At 36.2% G+C, this 10698-nt stretch overlaps 2 protein-coding genes across 2 annotated transcripts in view; both read right to left on the reverse strand.

The window, feature by feature from the left end:
• The window catches only part of LOC149941319 (SLIT-ROBO Rho GTPase-activating protein 1-like), a 127210-nt gene extending 122286 nt beyond the window's left edge, over window positions 1-4924 (reverse strand). Inside the window, exon 1 of the mRNA XM_090180207.1 lies at window positions 4706-4924. Coding sequence (XP_090036333.1) covers window positions 4706-4760 — 55 coding nt within the window. The 5' untranslated portion in view covers window positions 4761-4924. The remainder of the gene's footprint in view (window positions 1-4705) is intronic.
• Window positions 4925-5137: 213 nt separating this feature from the next.
• On the reverse strand, window positions 5138-10268 carry LOC149941320 (EGF domain-specific O-linked N-acetylglucosamine transferase-like). The gene is made up of 14 exons (XM_090177311.1): window positions 9949-10268; window positions 9788-9885; window positions 9610-9718; window positions 9446-9546; window positions 9162-9373; window positions 8948-9051; window positions 8794-8880; window positions 8661-8732; window positions 8503-8589; window positions 8366-8434; window positions 6934-7020; window positions 6769-6860; window positions 5614-5716; window positions 5138-5550 (listed from the first exon to the last, which is right to left on the reverse strand). The coding sequence occupies exons 1-14, from the start codon at window positions 10126-10128 to the stop codon at window positions 5386-5388; spliced, it is 1566 nt and encodes a 521-aa protein (XP_090033437.1). The 5' UTR covers window positions 10129-10268; the 3' UTR covers window positions 5138-5385.
• Between the last annotated feature and the right edge of the window lie 430 nt (window positions 10269-10698).

Consider the following 10698-nt stretch of genomic DNA (forward strand, 5'->3'; position numbering starts at 1 on the left):
GCACGTTTCACGTGGCCAAAAATACAACGTCCCTCTAAGCTAGGAGCAACAAACACAGCACCCCACACAAGGAGAACGCAACCCGTCAAAAGTCGTGCATTTTCTCGCGTACAGTTTTCATTGGTTAGACGCTATAGCGTCTGCTGCCGTCGGAAGGGGAAAATACGGAAATTGTCTTCCCCCTTTCCGTTAAAGGTTCGTCCAATGAAATTTGTACACGACACTGAGTTAGCGTTTTTAAAGGCTAGCTGGGATATCCCTGTGCTTGTTGATTACGAACTTATGAAACAGTTTAACGAAAAACAGAATGCAACTAGAGAATATATCCGTTCAACACCGTCACCTGACTGTTTGAAACGGTCGATTAAATGAACGTTGCAGCCTGTGGCGTCAATGCCAGTCGAAAGGGAAATTGGGCTCGCGTGCCGATGAGTTCTTATAAGATTGTAAAGGTTTCTTTTTCTTGTTTTAAATAAAGCTTTTAGTCGATCCGCCTACGCGAAAAAGGCAGCGGAAAACCGCTAAAGTATAAAATACGCACGCGTAAGACTATTTACTGATTGCTCCAAAAGGGCGCATTCCGTCAAGTTACCATAGAGGTAGTCATACTGTCTTGACAGCTTTGTCGGAAGTGGGAGACACACCGAAGTTAATCGTATCAAAAGGAAAATGCCGACGAGAATTATCGGACGCGATTGTCACGATTATTCCGTCGGAGGAAGATGCCAAAATAAATAACAAGATGTCACGGACATTTAAGTATACAAACAATCCCCCCGATGTATTCCAAATGTCAACAATTTTTCCATAATCTTGTACTTTAACTTAACCCCCCCCCCCCCCCCACCAGAGGAATTTTATCGAAAAATACGAATTTTTACGGGTCCTGGCTCTCGGAAATATTAATTCTTGGTTATTTCCTGGGAGTCTAATTTATTTAAGCGCTATTGGTAAATTCCCGTTAGGCCTAATGCAATATTTTTGCGTCGACTGCCACCGTTGTACCGTTTTTCCCCAAGCGAAAACCGGCCTTAAAATATCAAGACGCGCGTGGAACTTTTAAACACGGTGAATAAGACATAAATAGATTTTATGCTAGCGTCTATTGGCTATCATAGTGAAACGTCACTACTACGTCACGAGTGACGCGCCCGATACATCTAATCAAGAAAGCCAATGTGACTTTATAGAAAGGCCTATTTATTGACGTATCACGCGTACACCGGCGGCGGCGGCGGCGAACACCATAAGTGAAACTAATACGCACAAATCCTTTAGGAATGTATGTAAAAAGCGGCCGTTTTCACGGCGAAGAGGGAAAGTGTTGGCGTCCGGACCGAGAGGCGACATTCGACGAAAATTACTCTCGCAAAGACTAACACCGCCGCCGTCGATGAGTAATGCTTCACGTCACGCGCTAATCGCCTCCCTCGGCTACTGCGAAATAGCCAGTTTCTTTTACCGAGAAACTGACTTGTTTTGAAAGTTTATACTTTTATTAAAAAGGAAGCGACATCATGGGAAAAATCCCTCGTAACAATTCCGGAGAAAACTAAATTAAACTGACCTAGAACTGCGATATTTTGTGGTTCCTATCGTGCAGAGTAGTTCCTCGGAGTATAGCCTTGGGTTACGTAAAAAGGAACCATTGTGTGCTGTATACAGGGTGTTTCAAAAGGTTATGCAAAAATTTGAAGTAGTTGCAGGGGGTGAGTTGAGAAGTATGCCTGTTTTTCCCCCCATTTTCCGACGATGAGTTAAAAGAGTGCCAGAGAGCTTCAAAGTGTGGCCTACTAGCCCCTGGAAGTAGGCTGCAGCAGGGAAATGCGAGGGGTCGGACATTTGTCTATTTAGGGTACGGGATTTTGGATTTTTTATTGTGGATTTGTTAAACAAAGTCTATGGAAGCGAAATTCTTGGATTTTGGATTTGTGGATTTTTTTTTCAAAATTTGTACGGGATTTGGCCAACTGTCCGACCGCTCGGGGAAATGCGAACATTAAGGTTTGGGTTCGTGTGATCGGTAAAAAGAGGACTTTGTAAGCAAATCGAGGTAACCAAACCAGCGTAAAAAGGTAAATTAAACTGTATTTAAAGTCCCTGCTGATTGGTTTTGCGCTTGTTGCGGCCTACTTACAGGGACTAGTAACTTGTCGTAGGAAAATGGGAAAAAATAGGCATACTTCTCAACTCACCCTCTACAACTCCTCAAAATTTTTGCATAACAATTTGGAACACCCTGTATACCTAGAGCCTAGCGCCGTTGATCCAACGCCGCCGTCGCCGATATTTTCTCTGACGCCGAATTGCCGCCGCCGAGTCATTACTTTTCGATGCGCCGCCGATAAATGTTGTTCCCGCCGCCGAAATTTTTATGAGTTTATCTACGTAACTTTTTTTCAAAAGCATTTTTAATTTTTTTTTTTGAAATTATCAAAAGGGGAGAGAAAACAATTCAACGCGACCGAGGATTTTTGAAAAATCGGCGCGCCCTGCCGCCGCCGGGTGTTTTTCGCTAAACGCCGCCGCCGACCGAAATAAAATCGGCGGTATGCTCTAGATATACCACTTTATTTATACAGCTTTGGTACTTTTTAGCTTGATTATACACGAACGTCGTCCACAATATTTGGGGGGATTTCCCGTGACGTATTATGGAAATTAGTGACAAGCCCTTTTTACTTAGCCATATATACATGGCGAACACGAAGGTACTAGGGGGAAGCCAACTAGTATACACTAAGCGACATCGTTATCAATGATTTCGGGAAGCATTGCCTACAAACGCCTGTTCCTCTTAGGGCCCCTACTCAAATCTTTAATTTTTTTATAGGAAAAATAGGATTGTGTTTCTAAAAATATAGGACTTTATAGGACTATTTTTTCAAAATTATAGAACTTTAATTTACTAACTTTATGCATTTAAAAACAAAATCTATATCATTGATTTTCACTTAAAATAGAAACTATTTAACCATTTTATCACAAAAATATACTAGTAGCTAACCAAAAGTATAGATTTTAATGACTTTGTATAGGAATTTATCCTATAGCTAAATCTAACAATTTCACTGACATTATGAGTGGCGGGATTTGAAATGAGCAAAATATCAAAATTATAGGATTTTATAGGCCTTTTTGGGGATTTTGCTAAAAATATAGGACGTTATAGGGCATTTTTGAAAATATAGGATTTTATAGGAATTATAGGACCTCTGGGGGCCTTGACTTTCGTAAAGGGTTTTTATATATAAATATAATTAAAAAAAAACAACCATTACCCATCCCGTAACTAATTGCCTGTACAGCGTCCTAAAGTCTGGGCGTGGTAGATTCCCCAACACAAAAGGTGGGTTTACGAATAAACAATTTACATAATGTAATACACTTTATCCAGTTATCAGCTGTAGGGAAAACTACGCGAACCAGCGGGCTGTATCGAAAGGCTAATTTAGTTAATAAATCCCCAAGGTTACGAGCGCCAAAACAATATTGGGCTATTATTTTTACGCACCTTTCCGAGTAATGAAACGTGTAAAATGCGAAATGGGAGACCAATTAGGAAGAAGGGGATGTAGAAAATATTAATTTTCCGGTTTAAAAAGACGCCGTTTAGCCTTCACGTGCGAAGTGGAGTTTCGCGATTCGAACCAAGGACGATGCCTGTTTATGTTTTACCGTAAAACCACTTTTATTTTCATTAAATTGCTGTTCACGACGTCATCAATTGTTTTAAATAATACAGTCTATAAATAAATTGAAAATTCGCGGATGGGGTTAAGTTATCAATTAACCGCTACTCATTTCAAATAAAGGATAAGACTTTATTTTTCAGGATTACACTCGGATCGCGAAAAAGCCAAGAGTTCTGGGTAAACACAATAATTTTTACAAGGGTTATTTTAAAGGGATAAATAAACGGCAACGTTTTATCCGGAGAGAGAGAGACGCTCAGGAAATGCTCGATTTTGTTTTATAGGCTGTTGGCTTTACAGTTATTTTAACGCAGTTGTCTTTCCGGCAAAGCGGATAAAATGGAAGAGAAAACGGATGCTCTTTAACTAAAATTCATCCCGTACACTGCTTGCTCTCTGCTTAGACTTGTAGGCTTAACGGAGTTGAGGGAACGCGTTTTTGTGCCAACATCCTATCCAACTGATATATTTTTAGCAATCTCCAAATGTTTTGTAGGTTTAGCTTCAGCTAGAATAAAGACAAATAACACTTTCAATCGAATCTAAAACGGATAATAGCGATTTCTTTTAAACATGGGCAAAACAAAGCCAAAATAACATAAGCTAATTTTCCTTTTAATTAAATTATTTTTGCCTCTTGGTCTAATACCAGGATTTTGTTTTTACATATTGTTACGATTCTATGAATGCTAAAATTAAAAGAGTTATTCAGCCGAAATTCAACAGACAACAAGCCCTTAACGCCCACCCAAACTATGGGCACTATTCCGGTTATTAACGTTTTTACAAGGTTTCGCGTCCAATAATCTGCTAGACTATAATTCTATACCAGTTACCGTTACCGGTTTATCAAAAAATCAAATTATAGTAGGGAAAACGTGACCTAAATACGATGGGTAAATGAATGTATATAAATTTATATATGCGTGAGCCTACCCCGGAGGTCTGGGGATGCTGCGGAAACGCGTTCTCGGAAGCCCGGGAGAAAAGAAAGAAGATTCGGCGCCTACCTTTTACTTGTCCCTCGTAGATGAACACGGTGTCTTTGTCCTTCCTTTTCGCCATTGTTCAGTTTCAGCTTCAGTTGTGTAAATATTTGTAGTTCAAAGGATGTTGTCAAACGTTCAAGTCCTTTTCAATACACCGAAATTCAAGAACAACGTTCAATAACTCGATAACCGCCGAAGAAACGACAGAACGCGAAGACGAACTCCATCACTTTGACGACCGTTTGGCGGTTTTTTTGGGCTAGTCCAAAATTTTCATCCAGAGGGGGGAAAGGGATCATTGTAAGGCTACACGCGCGCTCCCTAGCGAGTCGTGGCGAAATATAGACACACAGAGAATTGACCGATTAAGTTTAATGAACTTATTCAGGGTCATTCCCTGATTAATTTAAATAATCAACAATGATGTATATAATATTATTTATTAAAAACTTTTAACATTTCAAAGTTATAAAAGTATCAAATATTTGGCTGGAACATAGTCCCCAGGTATAAAAGAAAATGAGATTTAAGATAATGAATGACCATGAGTAAATTTCCAGGATTAAATTAAGTCACTTGGGAAAAAAACATAATAAAATTAATAGTAAAATGACAATACCCTAAAAAATTCCATAATGTTAAAAAGTGTATAAATCTAGCCAGCATCCGTTAAGAAAATCTAAAAATCTCATAAATATCTTCTATAACTCCTCTTTAATTTCATTATGGTTGTCTTTGTTCATTTGTTTCCACTCCTTATGCGACATAACTTTATCAGCGGCTATCTTTACTAGCCTTAAAGTCTCCTGAACGTCAAATTCATAGTTTGTAAACTTCGCGTGAGCTCCTAATGTAGGATGATGACCCTGAAAAAATTATAAACGTCATTGAAATTTCTTTTGAGCGCATAAACTTGCAGAGAGCTATACCTTATCCTGTTGCACTAATAAATCGTCATCCTCCCATGTCATGTAAGTAACACCCCGCAGTCTTGCTAAATCTTTGTAACAATTTTCATCTTCACAGTGATAGCTTCGAGAGATAAGAACATGGATAAAGGATCGATCATTTTTATCTAGGCATTTGCGAGCCTTAATTTTTGAATTTCGAGTATGAAAAATTCCACTTCAAATATCGAGCCAAGCTTTAAAATTTTATCAAGCTTTCGAGCTTAGCTCAAAAAATGGTTTCCAGTACTTGAATAATTAGGCTAAGCTTAAAAAGTGGGTTTCTAGTACTCTAATAATTAGGGTTAGCTCTATCACTAGGTTCATTATAAGAATATTTACTGCCAGAGCTTTTATGTTTATTTGAAGCCATATTTTGTGAAGTCTAAATTAATAACTGGCCATACAAGGGATTACAACAAGAAAATAGAGGACTGATGAACAGCAAACAACTAGTGCACCCTATCAAAAGTGATATAATTACCAAAAGTGTGACAATCCCTGTACTTTCGTATGCTAAAGGTTTACTGAATGCTCGACTTGAGATCGACCACATAAAAGACTATTTATTGTCGCCTTTCTGGATCTTTATTTAGTCTATGGTATTATATCGTAGATAGATTTTGATATCATCTCCACAGAATGACGAAATATCAAAAAATACACTAACTTTGACCAGTGCTACTTAGTTCCTCACTACGAGTCGTTATTTGTTGGTTTTAACTTCCTTCCCTCACCAAGGCATACTTTCCCTTCTCCCCTCCCAACTTGTTATTTCGCTCATAACATTCATTAGAAATAGGTCCGATTGATACACTTTTGGTAATTATGTCACTTTTGACCCTATGTTATGTAACTTATGGTTTTGGTTTGTTTTCTACATTTAAAATCAGTGACCAATCAGAAACAACTAGGACTTGTAGTAGCTTTTCCCGCCATTTTTAAAAGGTCGCAAATAGTGCCTTAGTAAGAACAATATTTTGACTCACTGTTTGAGTACTCGAAAGTTAAGCCTAGGCCTCGATTTGAGGCTCGAACCATTTTCGAGCTTTTCGAGTTTCGAGCCGAGTACTCGAACGAAATCGAGTACTCGCATGTGCATTTTTTAATCCTATTGCTTATAACTATAACACTCACATTTCAAAAACAACAGCCCAATCCGGTAAAAATAACAAATGTGTGAGACCAGAGCCATGCATTCCTATAAATATGTCAGTATTATGAGTTATCTAAAAGAAAAAAGAATATTATTTCAATACATACATACATACATAAATATAATTTAAATTTAAATGTTGTTACTTTTAACTGCTCTATAAAAGGTATTTTTCGGTCAAAGTTTACTTTCTTAACAATGTAATCTGGAACTTTGGAGAGCTCTTTAACTATCTATAATAAAATATATAAATAAAAAATAGTGTATTTCCCCTAGGCATGTGCGAGTATAAAATTTTGACTACAGAGTTGAGTTCGAGTTTTCAAAAATTTTCTTATGGAGTTCGAGTTTGAAAAACCTAGCGAGTTAACTGAGTTTTAAGATAACACATTTTCTAAGCATCGAGCCCTTAACGAGCTTTAAAATTCTTTATGAGTTTTAGGCTTTTAAGGAGTTTTCATTGGACCATTACTTTTTCGAGTATTAAAATATTAAATGAGTTAATTAAATCACTTCATCACTTTAATCCATGATTGATTACTTGTAACTTGTATTACTAATTATTAAGTTAAAGTTGACAAGTTGGAAGAAATATTAACTTTTATTTTCTAATGAAATTACAATCGGCGGAGTTTTTTTATTTTTTATTCAAAGAAGGAAGAAATAAGGGATGATTGAGTCTGAGAAGACCGCGAGCCCGGCGAAGATCTGATTAATCACTATCAGGGCGAGATATGTGTAACGGCCACGCCAACAGGGGGATACGTGGGGACAGGGGTGGGGACACCCGTGGCGGAAGTATCCCGACCACCCGTTGGGGGATTGGTGGTCGTCGTCACACGGCCATCCACAAAAACTCTGCCTCCCAGACGCTTGGGATTACAGGGGTACGCCACTACTCCCGGCCAATCGGCGGAGTTCACCTAGTATTTTATTTGGTTTCTGAAACCAAAAGTAAAACTTAAAACGACACAGCCAATGCTAGCTGTTTTAAACATCACATGACAATTCAAAATCTGTCACATGATCCAATGAAAAACTAGTTGCAGATAAAGTATGACGTCGAATGTTTTTGTGAGCCCTAATTGGTGGAGAGTTATGACTTAAAGGGCAACGCAAGTGAGCTGGCATTTGTGTGAATATGTATACATATTCACACAAATGCCAGCATATATGCAAAGTGCGAAACTTACGGTAAACTCTGCGTGGTCTCGCCAGTACCGAGTGGGGGTGTAGGGGGTTAAAAAGTACGTTGCTTTTTCTTTATTTTGCTACAGAGCTTGCGTTGCCCTTTAATATTTTAGAAACTCGATAACAAGAACGGAAGCTCGGCGAGTTTTTCCAATTTTGAGTACTAACTTGATTCGAGTAATCGATTTAAACCATATGGCTTAGCCCTGAAACTGGGTATACGAAAACTGCTTAAAGAGTTTTCATGGAATTTAACCTTGGACAAATTTTATACTCAAAAGTTTGGAGAGTTTCTGGACAAGGCTTATTGAGTTTCAAGCTGAGTACTGGAACTCAATTTAGGCTTGTGCTCGCAACACCCCTAGTATTTCCCCCTTATTTACTTACATTTTCCTCATTTAATATTTTGCGATAAGACGTGCCTCTTGATAGAAAAGTTATTCTAAGCTTTCCACCCTGATTTGATATAAAATTTTGATAATAAATGTTTTCAAATGATTAGATTGATAAAAAATAAAACATACCGCGGAGTAATTCTGTTTAATTTCGAGTCTATGAAGAATGTGTCTATTAAAGGCTCTAAATAAACCACTTTTTTCACAACCTGGGATCTGCGAATAAAATTTTAAATTGAACAAACTTTAATTTCTAATCTAAGTTAAGTTGTAAAAGATTCTGTTACCAATGGCATATTGTAATACATTCCATAAATCATTCTAGGTAGAAAAGGCAATATCACATCTTTGAAACAAACCTAAATATTTTGCTAAAGCCATTAAATTCAAATAAAAAATTAACAGTATAAATTCTTTTACTTTTTTTCCTTTAAACGTATCCAGGCCCATTAGTGGATTTTTTGTAAAAACTTTCCACATAACACCAAAATTACTATAATAAGGCAGCTAAAAAAAGAAAAGGAACTTTAATCATAATTTTAGAGAATATTTAAAATTAAAGTACATAACTTACGGTATCCCAAACAATAATTTGTATATCTTTAGAAAATGAACCATTTAAATGTTGACTAGCGTATAAGTTGAAAAAGTCACAAAAGTGATGATACATACTAACAGCTGTAAGATATACAGAAATTTTTAAGGAATGCAGTTCATTCTGGGGCACGAATTATTATAAAATCATTTTCAAAACTGATAGCGTATTCAAATTTAATGTACACACTTACTAGCATCTAATTTCATTATAAAGGCCGGTTTATCAATTATTATGTCACACATTTTCTCCTTTATTGGATGTCTTTGAAGCTCTCTGAAGTGTTCAAGTTCGGCGTACCATGACTGTAAGGGACTTTTATGGTGGCCCTCATTTTTGAGACTTTCCTTATTAAATAAGCAATATCCCCCAACTTGGCCATCTCTTATTACATCTTCTCGATACCTACAGAATATATGAAACATTTTTGATTAGGCAATAAAAACAGTTTTATCATCTTGTTTTTTATTTAAATACCTCATGGGTTCTTTCAAGTCTAACAATGTATTGAAATCAAACCACAAATTATTAGCTTGGCAGTAACGAGTATACTTAACACAAGCAAGATATGAATCACCCTTTAAAGAAATTATAATTTTCAAAATTGATATTTGATTTTGGTTTAGAACATCTGAAATTACCATATTTTTCGGTGCGCATAAGACTTCTACCTCATCTTTCCGACTTTTTATGTACCCAAAGTCACCTTCTTTGAAAAATTCTAGAATTTGTTCCTCCTTATTCCTCACCCTTGATATTAAAGAAGGAAAATTTTGAAAAATGGAAAGCTTATATTCAAGATTTAAGAAATATATTAACCATCCTCTACTATCTTCTGGACAATCAGGCACTGAATACTGCGTTTCAATCGAACAGTTTTTCTCGTATCCCCAACATACATTTTTATCTAGATATTGCTGTTTTTTAAACTATTAATTAAAGGTAAATTCAAAAATTCATTTAATGCATTGTATTCCTACCTTATAAGGACACTTCGAATTATCTTTACAATTTTTGGCTTCTTCCACATTATTATAGAAATAATAAGGTAAATGTTCATTGGGTAATTCTAGGTAATCAAGTTCAAATAGAGCTTCGCTAGAAATTTGCGGAAACATAAAACTAATAGTTAAGATTATGTTAAAAATACACAGGAACATTGTTCTTAATAAATTAAGTTTAATTGCGTTAGCTTCTAAAAAGGAAAATTAACAGCATCCGCGTGGAAAATAAAATATGACCACGGCCCCCGCCTGCACGCGCTTATATGACATTTGGGCCCTAACGTAACGTGTCAACTGTCAAATAATATACGTCGTCTGCTATGAAAACATACTTTACCAACTTTTGATTTTCCATGGCGCAATCATCTTTAATGGCATAAGTTGATCTTTCCCTCCCCATTCAGTCCTAAAATACACATAATTCCAACCACTATGTGTTATATTGATTTAAAACGGCAGTGTGTAGTATCAATTATTTAGTTTTTTCTCTACTGTATGTATTACCATAGGATTATAAAAGTAAAAGTATTATTTTATGCCAAAAAGTGTATTACCATAAGTAAAATAATATGTAAACAAATTTAATAATAAATTATAAAAAGTAAAAGTAATATTTTATGCCAAAAAGTGTATTTCCATAAGTAAAATAATATGTAAAACAAATATAATAAGATATTATAAAAAGTAAAAGTAATATTTTATGCCAAAAAGTGTATTACCATAAGT

Source organism: Leiobunum rupestre, chromosome 6 (genome assembly GCF_980474605.1).
Source record: "Leiobunum rupestre chromosome 6, qqLeiRupe1.1.hap1, whole genome shotgun sequence".
NCBI classification, from domain to species: Eukaryota; Metazoa; Arthropoda; class Arachnida; order Opiliones; family Sclerosomatidae; genus Leiobunum; species Leiobunum rupestre.

Bases quoted from the DNA above. Each gene is read 5' to 3' on its own strand.
- LOC149941320 (XM_090177311.1), bottom strand. From the start codon at position 10,128: ATGTTCCTGTGTATTTTTAACATAATCTTAACTATTAGTTTTATGTTT. The intron at 8,590-8,660 runs GTAACAGAATCT...TTTTATTCGCAG, and splicing joins TGTATTACAATATGCCATTG to ATCCCAGGTTGTGAAAAAAG. The intron at 8,435-8,502 runs GTATGTTTTATT...ATATCAAATCAG, and splicing joins TTAAACAGAATTACTCCGCG to GGTGGAAAGCTTAGAATAAC.